A 16,017-nucleotide genomic window follows, 5' to 3' on the forward strand; every position below is an offset into this window, starting at 1 on the left:
ATCCCTAACCTCCCCACCCACCACTGTCCCTCCCCTGGCCCCCAGAATTCTGCCCAAACTGGGATTCTTTTTGGTGTGAAGAGACCTGGTCTCTGGGACTGAACCTGGTGTGGCAGTGAGGAAGACACAAAGGGATGTTCCTCAGAGATTGTAGTCTAGGCTTGAAGCAGCAACTAGGAGACTATTCCAAAAGGAGAGGATGGGGCTGAGTGTGGGGTTCTATCCTCTTCATAATCTTAACTAGAACTCAAACTCTGTACCTTGGTAGCATCCAATCATAAATCTGTCATATTTGTGATAGAAAGGAATGAGTTTACCCTCAATTTTTTTTTTTTTTTTTTTGACCCAAGCTGGAGGGCAGTGGTGCAATCTCAGCTCACTGTAAACTCTGCCTCCCAGGCTCAAGCCATCCTCCCACCTAAGCCTCCTGAGTAGCTAGGACTACAGCTGCGTACCACAATGCTCGGCTAACTTTTGTATTTTTTATGGAGATGTGTTTTCACCATGTTGCCCAAGCTGGTCTTGAACTCCTGAGCTCAAGCGATCTGCCTGCCTCGGCCTCCTAAAGTGCTTGGCTCACAGGTGTGAGCCACCCCCAACAGCCTATCCTCAAGTTTTTAATGGAGTTTTTATATAATATAGTGCTTCTATCTAACACACACACACACATATATATATAATCAAAAGAGTTACCAAGTGGGACTTTGCAACCAACAATCCTTGTGTAGAAGAGATCTGCTCTTTTCCCTGTTTTTCTTTCTTGGTACAGATGTGTGACCTCTTTTTGAAAGGTGACAGTGTCTTTTGTGTATTTTATTTGGTGGCAATGGTTACAGCCTATTAATCACATTTCTTCCCATTAGAAAGAAAAACCACTACATGGTCATGCTAAGGATTTCAGTCCCTGGGGTGAGGTTGGTCCCGAATATCTCCTACATTCATAACTCTTCCACACATCTCAGTAGGTCACTGAGCACATCAATAGGCATGACAGTTACTAAAGTACTTTACAAATGCTACAAAGATTTACCAGTATGAGTTATTCTCTAGAGCTTGTAACACATCAGTAATATTGCATGGACTGAGTTGAAAGTTAACTCAAAATCTCAGTTTATCCAAATCTGTTTCATTCTTCCCAGGCACCTGCCACCTATGATGCCGTGGTACAGATGGAGTACCTTGACATGGTGGTGAATGAAACGCTCAGATTATATCCAATTACTATTAGACATGAGAGGGTCTGCAAGAAAGATGTTGAAATCAATGGGGTGTTCATTCCCAAAGGAGCATTGGTGGTGATTCCAACCTACGCTCTTCACCATGACCCAAAGTACTGGACAGAGCCTAAGGAGTTCCACCCTGAAAGGTACGAGTCTCCCGGGAAAATGGAGCTTACCCTGAACCAGGCTGATTCAAGCATATTCTGCCTCTCTTAATCTACGTGACAACTGTGTGGTTGTACAATCATTTGCTTGTAAGTCTTCTTATCACAAAAAAGTGGTAATTGTCAAACTTTACAAACCACAGACAAGAAAAAAATGAAACAACAGCCATCTACAGTCCCAACACATTAAAATGAAGTCCTTGTGGGCATTTTTCTATACCTATATAGATTTTTAAAAACTAGAATGGTATCACTTTTTATTTGGTTTGAATTGCTGCTTACTCACTGACCTACATTACTATAAGTGTGTGTGTGTGTGTGTGTGTGTATCTACAGATATATATACACACACACACGCACACAATATGTATGTGTATATATATACATATTGCATATGCCATAAACCATTTAACCATGATGTTACTTCAGGTGTATAGAAATTTTATTCCCTGCAGTTTTTTCTATGCTGTGCCCTTTAGCTCTCTGAATTTAACAGCAACTTTGAAAGACTCTTCCACATTCCATTTTCTTCCAATATTGCTTGCTGTTTCCTCTATGGTAATTATAAAAGTGCAGGCTGAGGTCTGAGAAGTCCTCATCCCTAATGGTTTAAGTCACTTCATTGAGGACACAAGACAGCACAGGTCCTCCTGGTTCTGTCTGTGGCAGTCCTGTGCCAGCTCCCTTATACTCTCAGTAGACATCTCATACACTCCTCCTTGGAGGTGTCTTGAACATACTCTTCTGGGAATTCAGGGACAAGGTCAGGCTTTGGGCACAGTTGGCACTCTAGATATAGTTGGTGTTTTCCCATTATTGTATTATTAAGCAAAATTTAGAATGAAATGTTTAGGGTACTGGCTGGTGATTCAGGATGCTTGGGAGCTAGACTTTCATTGGCCCCTACCTACAAGTTTGCTGATGGCAGGGACCTTGTCTTGTTGGCCATGGTGTCCCTAGTGCTAGCATACAGTCTGCACATAATGCTTGTTCACAGAGTAAGTCAGAGCTGACCAAGTTCTCTGTTTTCTGAGGTAGAGGACTTCTATATTTCCTGCAAGCTCAGTACTTCTACCTGCTGTGGCTGCACTAATACAAAATCAGAGACCACTTGCTGTATTTCATTTTGAATAATTCAATCCCCAAACAGATAGTGTTTGCCATGTGTCAGGAACTTGGCCAGGCAGGGAGAAATCCATATGATTTCTATAAATCCAAATCATATGATTTATATGAATCTAAATCATATATAAATTTATATAAATCTAAATCATATGAATGTATATAAATCTAAATCATATATATCATCTAAATCATATACATCATCTAAATCAAACTCGCTCTAATTAGAGTCCTTCAGAACTTCTCCTTCAAACATTGTAAAGAAACACAGGTTGGTACACTTTCTGTATGTTTTGTATCCTCAATGAAGTGGCTTAAACCATTAGGAATGAGGACTTCTCAGGACCTCAGGACCTCAGATATAATCATATGATTTAGGTTTATATAAATGGATATTTATAAAAATCTAAATCATATGATTATATATATAAATTTATATTTCTAAATCATATGATTAATATAAATCCATTTTTATAAATCTAAATCATATATATCATCTAAATCATATATAAATCTAAATCATATGATTTATAATCTAAATTTATAATCTAAATCATATGATTTACATTTATATATCTAATCATATGTCATCTAATTATTAATCTAAATAATATATATCATATGATTATAGAAATCTAAATCATATATAAATCAAAAATCATATGATTATAGAAATCTAAATCATATATAAATCAAAAATATGATTATAGAAATCTAAATCATATATAAATCAAAAATCATATGATTTAGATTATATTGATGGATTTATATAAATCATATGACTTAGATTTATATAGATTTATATAAATCCATAAGATATATATGTGTGTATGTACAAATATATATATATATGAGAGTGTTTGACATATACACAAGTGTACTCTATAGACACCAGCCTATAGAATAGTTTTCATTATCTGCATGTATCTATCACTGGTCTCAACAGCCATCAAACCATGTTAGCTGCCCCATTCAAATGCCACCACCACTCTCCTCCTGACTATCATGTTATTTTGAAGCAAAGCCTGTAAATATTTCAGAATGTTCTCCAAAATATAAAGACTCCTGTAAAAATATATATATGACAAAAATGTCATTATTACTTCCTCAAATCAACATTTTTTCCTTACTATAATCAAATATTTAGAAATCAAATTTGAATAAAACACAGGTCAATCTTCAAAGAATTTATAGCCTAGTGGAACAGATAAAGGAAAGCAGTGATAATCTTCAGTAGGGTAGCATCATATGCCCATGTAAATTATTCGAATTGAACTATTCTATGAGGATGTGGGGGATAAATAGATGGAGAGAAGAACAAGGAAGAGAATGAGGAGGAGAAGCAGGCAGAGAAGAAGGCAGATGGGGAAGGTGGGAAGGAGGAGGAGGGGAATTAGAAAAATGGATGACAAGAGAAGGAAAGAGAAAAGTAACAACTTGAAACAACACAAGACATCTTCTCCTTCTCCTTCTCCTTCTCCTTTCTCAATGAGGATGTGACCAACATAAGTGTCAGTAGAGGCAGAAATCCACTTTTCCATCCATCAGTCTCATCACTTATGTGCCTTTTATAGCGTGAACACACTGCCACCCTGAATATAATTTTAGTGTTTAGAGATAAATATTATTTGCAACAATATTCACCTCATCTCAAGGAACCTCAGTGCTCCTATAGGGTATGGAGAATGGAAAGGACCTGTAGGTTACAATTATTATAACAAAATAACCAAAGTAGGATTTCAATGACCAGCCCACAGAAGTATCCTGTATCCTACTGCTTGGAAAGTGGAGGGGGGCAGTTCTTAAGTAAAAACCCCTAAGAGGTAACTGTGGTTTTTTATGTTTCATTAACTTTTTAATAGGTTCAGTAAGAAGAACAAGGACAGCATAGATCCTTACATATACACACCCTTTGGAACAGGACCCAGAAACTGCATTGGCATGAGGTTTGCGCTCATGAACATGAAACTTGCTCTAATCAGAGTCCTTCAGAACTTCTCCTTCAAACCTTGTAAAGAAACACAGGTCAGTATACTTTCTGTATGTTTCATTAAGAACTTTTCTAACCAAAGGGTGTATATTTTTTTTAAAGAATATGCATGTTTATCTTTTAACAATTTGTTCTATGGTCCAAATAATCTGTTTGGATTCATCTTTGATCATTAAGGGTGCTTCGGTTCTGGACTTCAAAACCTGTGCATTAAGAACATCATATAAAGTCAATGCAAATTAGCATGACATGATTTGTGCAGTCTCTTTGAACCTGAGTAAAGTTTAAATTCAGTTTCAAGTCAATTGGAAGGAAGAGGAAGTGTTCTGCACAATCATCAAGTGCAATGATTACCCAGCTGTGACTTTTAAATGGTGTTCTCCATCACCAGAACTTGCAGAAGCTCTCTCACGACAGTGGTTCTCAACCACTAGCTGTATATTAGAATCATCAGGGAGCTTTAAAAGTTCATGATACCTGCGACATCTCAGAAATTCTTAACTAATTTACCCAGAGCATGACTTTAAAAGCTCCCTGATCGGTTCTCAAGTGAAGCCAAGATGGAGAATGACTAATTTGAGGCATTTCTAGTGGATATAAAGGACTACCATAGAGCAGAGCTATCCTCACTGTTTGACCTTATGTTCCAGGTGATACATTTATAGAAAGGCTTCGAATCTTTTCTCTGAAGAAGTTAAAGAGCAGATATCATTGATTCATATTAAGCAATAGCCTATAAGTCTTATTTCCAGGACCTACGTATTTAATATGCAACTCCACCCCTTAAGTACACTTTGTGCTTGTGAAAGGAGGAGGATGGAGATGGCTGCCATCTTATCTATGGCTTCAGGGCAGCTATGTAGCTTTCCTATATGTGTATTCAGGCAGGAGGCTCAGCCCTGAGAGAAAGTGGGCCCCTGGCACACCTGGGACAGCATAGATACTCCCTGGCAAGCTCTCAGGCATCTCAGGCTGGCACTCCTATGTATCCACGGTAATTTGATTTCCCCTCACTGAAGTGAGATCAGAATGTTACTCTGTTGGTGGCTCCCCCAACAGTGAAGGAGCAACTCAGTGACAACAGGGCTAGAAGTATGAGTCAAAACACTGCAGGACTTGAGAACTGCCCCGTTTGCACTATCCTTGGAAGCCAAGAGGAGATGTTAAAAAGAAAAGAATAATTCTTTCTGAAGACCTCTTTCCATCATTGCACTTGATGGGTTAAATTGGGAGGGGTTATTAGACTCTGGAAGTTGAAAACTGCCCACATAATTAAACTGTACAATAGCTACTCAGGATTACCTTGCAAGTTTTAACCTATAAAAATTTAACTTTATATGGCTCTTCAAAACTAGTTTGCCATAATACCTAATAATGTGGATTCAATTTTTAAAACTCATTCTTTTTACCGAAAATTTAAATCAAAAAAGAACACAAGTCCACAAGAATTTGTCTCAGGCCTGCCACAGAATCAGTGCTCCATAAATATTTTGTTAAATGATGGATGGTGAGTGCTTTTACTATCCAATATTTACCCAGGTTACAGATGAAGTATGAAGAATCCAAGATACAGGGTGTTGAGAGTAGTTTTTATATGCTTGCAAAGCATTACTGTCGTTCATGTATTTTTTCTACTTTGCTTCCATCTTTTCTGCTTTCATTTCATCTATTAATTCTCCATATGCTTGTTTAACTATTGTAGATCCCCTTGAAATTAGGCGTGCAAGGAATTCTTCAACCGGAAAAACCCATTGTTCTAAAGGTTGAGTCAAGAGATGGAACCCTAAGTGGAGAATGAGTTATTCTAAGAACTTCTGCTCTGTGCATCAAAAAAGCTGTGCCCCAGAACACCAGAGATCTCAATTTACTTTGTCAATAAAACCCTGAAATAAAGATGGGCTTCCCCTAGTGTCCCACATGAGTAATTGGTGATTTTGTACATTCATTGAGCTCTCCCAGTGTCAGTGTAGAGTGTTGTGCATTATGTAATATAAAGGAGATGACCAGATAAGTGACAGGTAGACTCAGCTTCTTTGCTTCTCACAGGACTATCTCTACCCAACTCCAGTTAGCACTGTCAACTCCTCCTGAGCTCTCATCAGAGAATAAATATTTCTCAACAATTGGGAAGAAGATACCAGAGGGGTACCAAATGTCTTAATGCAACGAACACTTCATCTACTGTGACTTCCCCCATTGTTGGCTAGGCAACAATGATATTTCAATAATATTTAATCCATAATTTTCAAGAAAAATAAGAATTACTGTGATGACTCCAATAGTGACATTTATATCATGTTTTATCTGTAATATTCTATAATAAGTTTTATGCCAAGCAAAGCAATAAAAACTCCTTTACAAAAGTATTACCTGTTGCCTTCCTGCACACTAAAGAGAAGTCTATAGAACTGAATGACTAAGAACCAGCAAATAAACATTTTTTTGTCATTGTAATCAGTGTTGGTGTGGGGCCCTTGTCAGAACTCCACTTTGGTTATTAACATAGGTGACAGTTCATCTACTGTGACTTTGGAGAGAATATTCATAGTTTCATTCTGCCTTCTTTGAAGCACATATTTTTTGTAACACTCAACTGAAGCATTTATTAAATTATTAGTTTTGATTTATTGCTTTTACTTCATCTCCCCTGACATTTCTGGAAGATAGGAAACATGTTTTCCTATACATCTTGCATTCCATCTTCCCCTCCCAATTATCTTAATGCAATGAACACTGAATAAAAAATGGTCAGTTGGTCAGCTGATTGGGCAACATGTCTAAAAGCACTCATTCATTTTCCTTTTTTGCTCCGTCCTTTCCCCTCCCTTTCTGAATCCTAAAGCCATTAGGTGAGTCGCATCCATGTGGTAGCCACATGTTAAGGTGGAGGAGAGAGTCATGGTAGTTCCAAGTCAGATTCCCAGTGTGCTGGGGAAGGCATCCACACGGAGGGGCAGCCTGACCTGGATGTAGGAGCCCAAGCAATCAGAGGAGTCCACACAGAGGGGGACCTGAAAGAGCAGCCAGAGCCTATCTAGGGCATGGAAAACCCACATGAGGTGAGGAGGGTATCCACGAGTGGAAGGGGATGAGTGAGAGTTCACTATGTACAGGGGATTGACCAAACAAGTAAATTAAGTATACCGAAAGCCAGGTGTGTCACTTTTGCAGAAAAGAGTCAAGGATTCAGAAAGAGAGAAAACTAGCATGACTCCTAAGGAGTTAGATTGGAATGGATGTATCAGTGTATATTCATACTTTTCTAGATAGGTAGATGGGTAGACAGACAGATGACAGATGATAGTTGATAATTATAGAGACGTGTGTGTGTGTGTGTGTGTGTGTGTGTGTGTGTGTATAAAACATATATTCCCTACTTCTCTCCACTGAGAGGGCTAGGTAACAATGACATTTCAATAGCGATGAGCACACTTAGTGCCTAGATCTTGGCTTATGAATACCATTTTCCACTGAAGGGAACCAGAGGTCCTTAGAGAAATGGCTGACCCCAGAGCTAAGACTAAGAATGTCCAAGGTGAGCCTAGGATACTTTTTATGCCAGGAAGTAAGAAAATGCTCAAATGTAGCCAGAGTAATCAGGCAAGAAAAAGAAATAAAGGGTATTCAATTAGGAAAGGAGGAAGTCAAATTGTCTCTATTTGCAGACGACATGATTGTGTATCTAGAAGATCCCATCATCTCAGCCCAATATCTCCTGAAACTGATAAGCAACTTCAGCAAAGTCTCAGGATACAAAATCAATGTGCAAAAATCACAAGCATTCCTATACACCAATAACAGACTTAAAGAGAGCCAAATCAAGAACGAACTGCCATTCACAATTGCTACAAAGAGAATACCTAGGAATACAACTAACAAGGAAAGTAAAGGACATCTTCAAGGAGAACTACAAACCACTGCTCAACGAAATAAGAGAGGACACAAACAGATGGAGAAACATTCCATGTTCATGGTTAGGAAGAATCAATATCGTGAAAATGGCCATACTGCCCAAAGTAATTTACAGATTCAACGCTATCCCCATCAAGCTACCGATGACCTTCTTCACAGAACTGGAAAAAACCACCTTAAGCTTCATATGGAACCAAAAGAGAGCCCGCATAGCCAAGTCAATTCTAAGAAAAAAGAACAAAGCGGGAGGCATCACACTACCGGACTTCAAACTATACTACAAGGCTACAGTAATCAAAACAGCATGGTACTGGTCCCAAAACAGAGATATAGACCAATGGAACAGAACAGAGGTGTCGGAGGCAACACAACATATCTACAACCATCCGATCTTTGACAAACCTGAAAAAAACAAGCAATGGGGAAAGGATTCCCTGTTTAATAAGTGGTGTTGGGAAAACTGGCTAGCCATATGCAGAAAGCAGAAACTGAACCCCTTCCTGACACCTTACACTAAAATTGACTCCAGATGGAGTAAAGACTTAAACATAAGACCTAACACCATAAAAACCCTAGAAGGAAACCTAGACAAAACCATTCAGGACATAGGCGTAGGCAAGGACTTAATGACCAAAACACCAAAAGCATTGGCAACAAAAGCCAAAATAGACAAATGGGACCTAATCAAACTCCACAGCTTCTGCACAGCAAAGGAAACAGTCAATAGAGTGAATCGGCAACCAACAGAATGGGAAAAAATTTTTGCAGCCTACCCATCTGACAAACGGCTGATATTACAAAGAACTAAAACAGATTTAAAAGAAAAAAACAAACAAGCCCATTCAAAAATGGGCAAAGGATATGAACAGATACTTTACAAAAGAAGACATACATGAGGCCAACAAACATATGAAAAAATGCTCATCATCACTGGTTATTAGAGAAATGCAAATCAAAACTACATTGAGATACCATCTCACGCCAGTTAGAATGGCGATCATTAAAAAATCTGGAGAAAACAGATGCTGGAGAGGATGTGGAGAAATAGGAACACTTTTACACTGTTGGTGGGAGTGTAAATTAGTTCAACCATTGTGGAAGACAGTGTGGCGATTCCTCAAGGACCTAGAAATAGAAATTCCATTTGACCCAGCAATCCCATTACTGGGTATATATCCAAAGGATTATAAATTGTTCTACTATAAGGATACATGCACACGAATGTTCATTGCAGCACAGTTTACAATAGCAAAGATCTGGAACCAACCCAAATGCCCATCGATGATAGACTGGACAGGGAAAATGTGGCACATATACACCATGGAATATTATGCAGCCATCAAAAACGATGAGTTCACATCCTTTGTAGGGACATGGATGAACCTGGAAACCATCATTCTCAGCAAACTGACACAAGAACACAAAATCAAACATCGCATGTTCTCACTCATAAATGGGTATTGAACAATGGGAACACATGGACACAGGGAGGGGAGCACTAAACACTGGGGTCTGTTGGGGGTGAGTGGGGGGGACAGCAGTGGGTGGGGAGTTGGGGAGAGATAGCATGGGGAGAAATGCCACGCACAGGTGAAGGGGAGGAAGGCAGCAAATCACACTGCCACATATGCACCTATGCAACAACCTTGCATGTTTTTCACATGTACCCCAAAACCTAAAATGCAAAAAAAATTTTAAAAAAACCACATGGGAAATATAGAAATTCAAATAGAAGTAACATAAACCTGTCATAAATCGTAAACAAAAAACTATTTGTGGGACAGCATGGATGACAAATGGTCTACTGTGTAAATTTTAGAACGAGGCAGACAAAAGTTGGAAGGCCGGTTAATTTTCCCCTCCTTCTCCTGCTTCAGCTTCATCTCCTTGGGTATCCGATGTCCACAATGTTAAGTTGTCTCTCAGTAATTGCATTATTAGTGTGCTGTCTTTGTATGACTCTTCACTTAATGTATCAAGTTCAACAATGGCTTCATCAAAAGCTGTCTTTGCAAGAGAGCAGGCTTTCTCTGGGGAGTTCAGAATCTCATAAGAGAACACAGAGAAGTTAGGGGCCAGATCCAGTCTGATAAGATGTGTTGGTTGCATTTCCTCTTTGCTGATTTCAAAAGCTTCTTGGTATGCTTGTTGTGACTGATCCACAATCCCTTTCTTGTCATCACCAGCGGCAACCTCAGCCAAATAACGGTAGTAATCTCCTTTCATTTTCAAATAGAAGACTTTGCTCTCTGCTTGTGAAGCATTGGGGATGAAGAACTTTTCCAAGAGAGACAGTACATCATTGCAGATATCTCTTAGCTCGGTCTCAATTTTCTCTCTGTATTCTCGAGCCATCTGCTGTTTCTTCTCAGCACCTTCCGTCTTTTGTTCAATACTTGAGACGACCCTCCAAGATGACCTACGGGCTCCTACAACATTTTTATAAGCAACTGAGAGAAGATTCCTCTCCTCATTGGATAATTCAGCTCCTTGCTCAGTTACATACCTCATGCAGGCTGCCATGTCATCATATCGCTCAGCCTGCTCGGCCAGTTTGGCCTTCTGAACCAGCTCATTTTTATCCATGACTGAATGTTCCCGCAGTGGGCTCCCCTCCCGCCGGTGCGCGGCCTCGCCCGGGTCTACTGGCGGGCGCCGCCGGGCGGGGCCTGGGCTCCGATCCGCTCTCGGCCAGGCCCTTCCCTCTCACCTGTGTCCCCGAGGCCCCCCGCCCCTCCCCCAATATTATTTTTAGAAAGAGCTAAAGATTCCACCAAATTAAGTTTCAGAATACAAAATCAATGTACAAAAATCAGTAACATGTATATTCACCAATAATGAACAAACTGAAAAAGAAATCAAGAAAGCAATTGCATTTACAATAGCTACAAAAATATAAAATAGCTAGAAGCCAATTTAACAACGTAAGTGAAAAATATCTTCAAGGAAAACTAGACAACACAGAGGAAATAAATTGCAGAGGGCACAAAAGTTAAAAAGATATTCCATGCTCTGGGGAGAAATGCCAGATATAGGTGAAGGGGAGGAAGGTAGCAAATCACACTGCCACGTGTGTACCTATGCAACAATCTTGCATGTTCTTCACATGTACCCCAAAACCTAAAATGCAATTAAAAAAAAAAAAAAGATATTCCATGCTCATGGATTGAAAGAAATAATACTGTTAAAATGTCAATACTAACAGTTTCTTCACAGCAAAGGAAACAATCAACAGACGGATGAGACAACCTATAAAATGGGGGAAAAATGCAAACTATTCCTCTAACAAAGGATTAATATTCAGAATAAATAACGAATGTGAACAACTCAAGAGCAAAAATGAATAATCACATTTAAAAATAGGCAAAAGATAACAGACGTTTCTCAAAAGAAAATATACAAATGGCAAACAAGTATATGATAAAATGCTCAACATCACTTATGATCAGGGAAATATAAATCAAAACCAAAATGAGATACTATCTCACACTCATTAGGATAGCTACTGTGAAAAAAAACAACAGAAAATAACTAATGTTGGTGAAGATGTAGAGAAAGTGGAACATCTGTGCACTCCTGATGGAAATGTTAAATGGTACAGCCACCAGGAAAAAGTATGTTGGTTCCTCAAAAAATTAAGAATAGAATTATCATATGATCCAGCAATTATATTTCTGGGTACACACCAAAGAGAAGTCAAAGTAGGATCTCGGCCAGGCATCCCTCCCAAAGTGCTGAGATTGTAACTGTAATCCCAGCACTTTGGGAGGCTGAGGTGGGTGGATCACCTGAGGTCAGGATTTTGAGACAAGCCTGACCAATATGATGAAACCCCATCTCTACTAAAAATACAAAAATTAGCGAGGCATGGTGGTGTGCACCTGTAGTCTCAGATACTCAGGAGGCTAAGACAGGAAAATTGCTTGAATCCAGGAGGTAGAGGTTGCAGCAAGCTGAGATCGTTGTGCCACTGCACTCCAGCCTGGACAACACAGCAAGAGTCCATCTCAAAAAAAAAACAAAAGTAGGCTCTCAAAGAGATATTTTACAACCATGTCCACAGCAGCATTATTCAAAATATCCAAAAGGTAGAAATAGCCCAAGTGTTCATTGACAGATGAATGGATAAACAAAATGTGACATACACACACAATGAAATGTTATTCAGTCTTAAAAAGGCAGGCAATTCTGACACTTGCTACAAATGGATGGATGAACTTTGAGGACATCATGCTAAGTAAAATAAGCCAGGCACAAAAAGACAAATACTGTATGATTCTACTCATATGAGGTACCTACAGAAGTCAAAATCATAGAGACAGAAAGTAGAATGGTGGTTGCTGGGGGCTGGTGGGAGGGAGGAATGTGAAGTTGTTTTTTAAGGGGTCCAGGGTTCCAGTTTAAAAAGATGAAAACAGTTCTGGACATTGGTTGCACAACATAAATGTATTTCACAGTGCTGACTGTCCACTTAAAAATGATTAAGATGGTGTATTTTATGTTTTGCGTATTTTACCTCAATTTAAAAGGGGGCCATCAACATGAACTTTGGAGTTCTGACCTCATACAATCAATGAGATGAATTCCCTGGACTGAAGAGAAAAATAGGGAATTGTGAAGATTTCCCCTGGAGACAAAAGTAGCAAATTAAATGTCTGCAAGCTGTCACTCTCCAGTGGAAAAACCCTAAACAGATGATATGTCTGGAGCCCAGGAGAAATGGGCCCAACAGGACCCCAGGCAATTACTGCACATTTATTTCTAATGATGCCCACTGGAGGTTGCTCCCTAGAGTTCAAGAGCAGCCCTGCAAATAAGCTGAGGGTGAAGCCCAGTCACCTCTCCTTGGCCCATGCACCAGGGAATGAGGCTCTGCTATCCCCAGCCACCTCCCTCTCCCTGCCTCCCACCCACCTGCTTTCTCATCTTGCTTTCCATGGGGCCCAGGCTTGTGTCCCGTGTCCCAGGTCCCAGGCTGCTTATGAGCTTCCTGCCGTCCTGACAGAGGAAAGGCCACTCAGGAGGAGGCAGAGGCTTCAGGTGGGGTTGGCAGAAATCAGACCAACTGGACAGGTCAGTGTCCATTAGGGAAAGAAAGAGAGACACTCCTCCCCAAAGTCCCTAAATGTCTAGCCAAAGACATCTCCTCCTCCTTCACTTCTCAAAGACAAGCAGAACCTGACCCTGAACGTACCTTAGAAACCATCCAGGGATCCAACCCCATCATTTTAGCAGAGAACAGACTTCCCACATCACAAAGAATTTGATTCCTGGACAACCTCTCTCATCTTCTGCCCTCATCCCTACAATGGAGGATTCTCCAGCAATTTCATTACCCAGCAATCCCAGCCCCTTCTAAGATTGAATCTGGGCAGAGACATCAGAAAATGTTTTCTGGCACAAAGACAGGCCCAGAAGTAGATCGGGTGACTGCCTACAATGGCCTCATTGTCACATCGTGAAGAATGTAAGCAGGGAAAAAGCCAGGGGAAATTAAACCTCAAACCATTCTCTCATCAGCCTCCAAATTAACATCTTGTGTTTGTTGGCACATGCACAAACATTCCGACACAGATGTCATTGGTATGTATAAGCTATCATGCATTCTGATTTGAAAATATACAACACAGGCAAATATCCAGAAATCAACACAATCTTTCATTTTTACCATCTGTACAGTGTTCCATACCATTGAGACATCAGGGTCTGCAAAACTATTCTCTTATTATTTTGTAAATTTGGTTGTTTCATATTTAAAACATTTTAAAATGGTGTTTCAACAAATATCTTTGAACAAATGATCTCTATCTGATTTGTTTCCTCCCATGATCCCAAACATAAAATTTCTACATTTATACACATTTACTTAATCTCTGTAAGCCTCTGTAAGTAAAATAAGAATACCCACCTATATCGTTTGGGATAGAATTTAAAAACTAATATGTAAATAGCACAGTGTCTGGTCTATAGTATACATATATTAATTGTATTATTAATAATAACATCTATTTATTTCCTTAGAGAGGATAATAATCTAAATATATTTAAACTTTTCAATTAGAATCTATTTCTATCATATGAATTCCTTAACTTCATCCATTATAAATTTTGGACAATATTTCATTTTTAAATTGCCTTTGAATTCAAATATTCAGTTTCATCATTAGTGGAAATAAAATCATCTTTTTCTTTTTTTTTTCTTTTTTTTTTTTGCAGGGTTAACTCATCACAGTGTGCCTAGAGTCAGCTTTTTTCATTGCTTTTTAAAATGGTTACTCAGTATAAGCAACTGATAATTGTGTGCCATTATATCCTGCAACTCTGCTAAACTAACATTATTTCTAACAATTGTTTTATGCTTTCAATAGCTTACTTATGAGATAAATCTTTTCCAAAACATTGTTTTTATTCCTTTTGCCTTTTCAGATAGCCAACATCAGCATTTCTAGGGAAATGTTAAATAAAGTATAACAGAGAACATTTCTATATGATTCTTTTAGGGAGAAAGTAAAAGTGTTCTTCAATAGGCATGATGCTGACTCATTTTCATTTTTTTATTTTTTAATAGAGGCAAAGTCTCACTATGTTGCCCAGGCTGGGTTTGAACTACTGGGCTCAAGCAATCTTCCTGCCTCCCGAAGTGCTGGGATTACAGGTGTGAGCCACCACACCTGGCCGATTCTTGTTTTTAAATACACAATTTATCACATAAGAGAAAACACTTCTAATGCTTTGAGAGTTTTCATCTATAAGGTAATGATACATTTATTTGGATGTCTTATCATGAATGAATTATATTATTTTGATAATTCATCTGAGATATACTAAGTTAACAGATTTCTTCCAGTTTTACAGCTAGCTCTATCAATGTGTTTTCTTTGCTTGCAAATATTTTATTTGTGGCATTTGCATCTATGTCTATAAACAAAATTGGCCCAAAATCTTCTTTTCATTGTCCTTGTTTAGTTTGGTATTAAAATCATATTTGCCTCTAAAACCTAATTGAATAATAATAATAGCCAGTGCTCACTGCGTGCCTATGTGCAATGCCCTGTTCTAAGCACATATGTGCATTTCCTCATTTAATTCTCACAAATATGCCTTTAAGCAGACAAGAGTACCACATTCATTGGCTGCTTCCCCTTCTCATCTCCTGCCCAGTTCCCATGTGGCCAGAACTTCACCCCATCGCTTTCCCCTATGGATTTCCCATTACCTGTGTCCCATCCCCAATCAGCACACTAACCCTGCACTCTCCTGCTTCCCTTTCTCTTTCCAGATTCACTTTATGGTAGGACCCACATCCCACTCTTTCTTTTGAAGCCACAAAAAATGCTTTATATCTAATGAAATATCAGCTGAACTCTCTGAACTATTATGAATTCCAATTTAGTGGGGTCCCTGTGTGGCTTTGCTGTGGTCTCCGTGACCCTGGGCAGTGTTACGGCTGTAGTTCCTCCTTGGTATCTGCAGGGGCAACTCTCACCCTTCTCTGTTCACCCTCCAGAAGTGAGGCCCTTCTTGGGTGAGTACAGACAGAAAAGATGGCTGAGCTAGCCCCGTCAACAGGCTCCTCTGCCCAGGTTTGCCCTGACCTTCCCCCTCAGCA

The 16,017-nt window shown here is 39.2% G+C and overlaps 3 protein-coding genes across 5 annotated transcripts in view; 1 reads left to right on the plus strand and 2 right to left on the minus strand.

Moving 5' to 3' along the window:
* CYP3A5 (cytochrome P450 family 3 subfamily A member 5) overlaps positions 1 to 6,862 on the plus strand; it is a 53,818-nt gene extending 46,956 nt beyond the window's left edge. The window contains exons 11-13 of the mRNA XM_012455551.3: positions 1,140 to 1,366; positions 4,369 to 4,531; positions 6,199 to 6,862. Of these exons, the coding sequence (XP_012310974.1) occupies positions 1,140 to 1,366; positions 4,369 to 4,531; positions 6,199 to 6,294 (486 nt within the window). The 3' untranslated portion in view covers positions 6,295 to 6,862. The remainder of the gene's footprint in view (positions 1 to 1,139; positions 1,367 to 4,368; positions 4,532 to 6,198) is intronic.
* Positions 1 to 16,017, minus strand: part of ZSCAN25 (zinc finger and SCAN domain containing 25) — a 173,309-nt gene that overhangs the window by 130,392 nt on the left and 26,900 nt on the right. The gene's annotated exons all lie outside the window — the stretch shown is intronic.
* LOC105719405 (14-3-3 protein zeta/delta-like) lies at positions 9,962 to 11,009 on the minus strand. The gene has a single exon (XM_064376351.1). It carries the CDS (start codon positions 10,992 to 10,994, stop codon positions 10,257 to 10,259), a length of 738 nt encoding a protein of 245 aa, XP_064232421.1. The 5' UTR covers positions 10,995 to 11,009; the 3' UTR covers positions 9,962 to 10,256.

Source organism: Aotus nancymaae, unplaced genomic scaffold (assembly GCF_030222135.1).
Source record: "Aotus nancymaae isolate 86718 unplaced genomic scaffold, 86718_ANA_hifiasm-v0.15.2.pri h1tg000015l_0, whole genome shotgun sequence".
Lineage (NCBI taxonomy): Eukaryota > Metazoa > Chordata > Mammalia > Primates > Aotidae > Aotus > Aotus nancymaae.

Coding starts and splice junctions, on each gene's coding strand:
- LOC105719405 (XM_064376351.1), bottom strand. CDS start 10,994: ATGGATAAAAATGAGCTGGTTCAGAAGGCCAAACTGGCCGAGCAGGCT.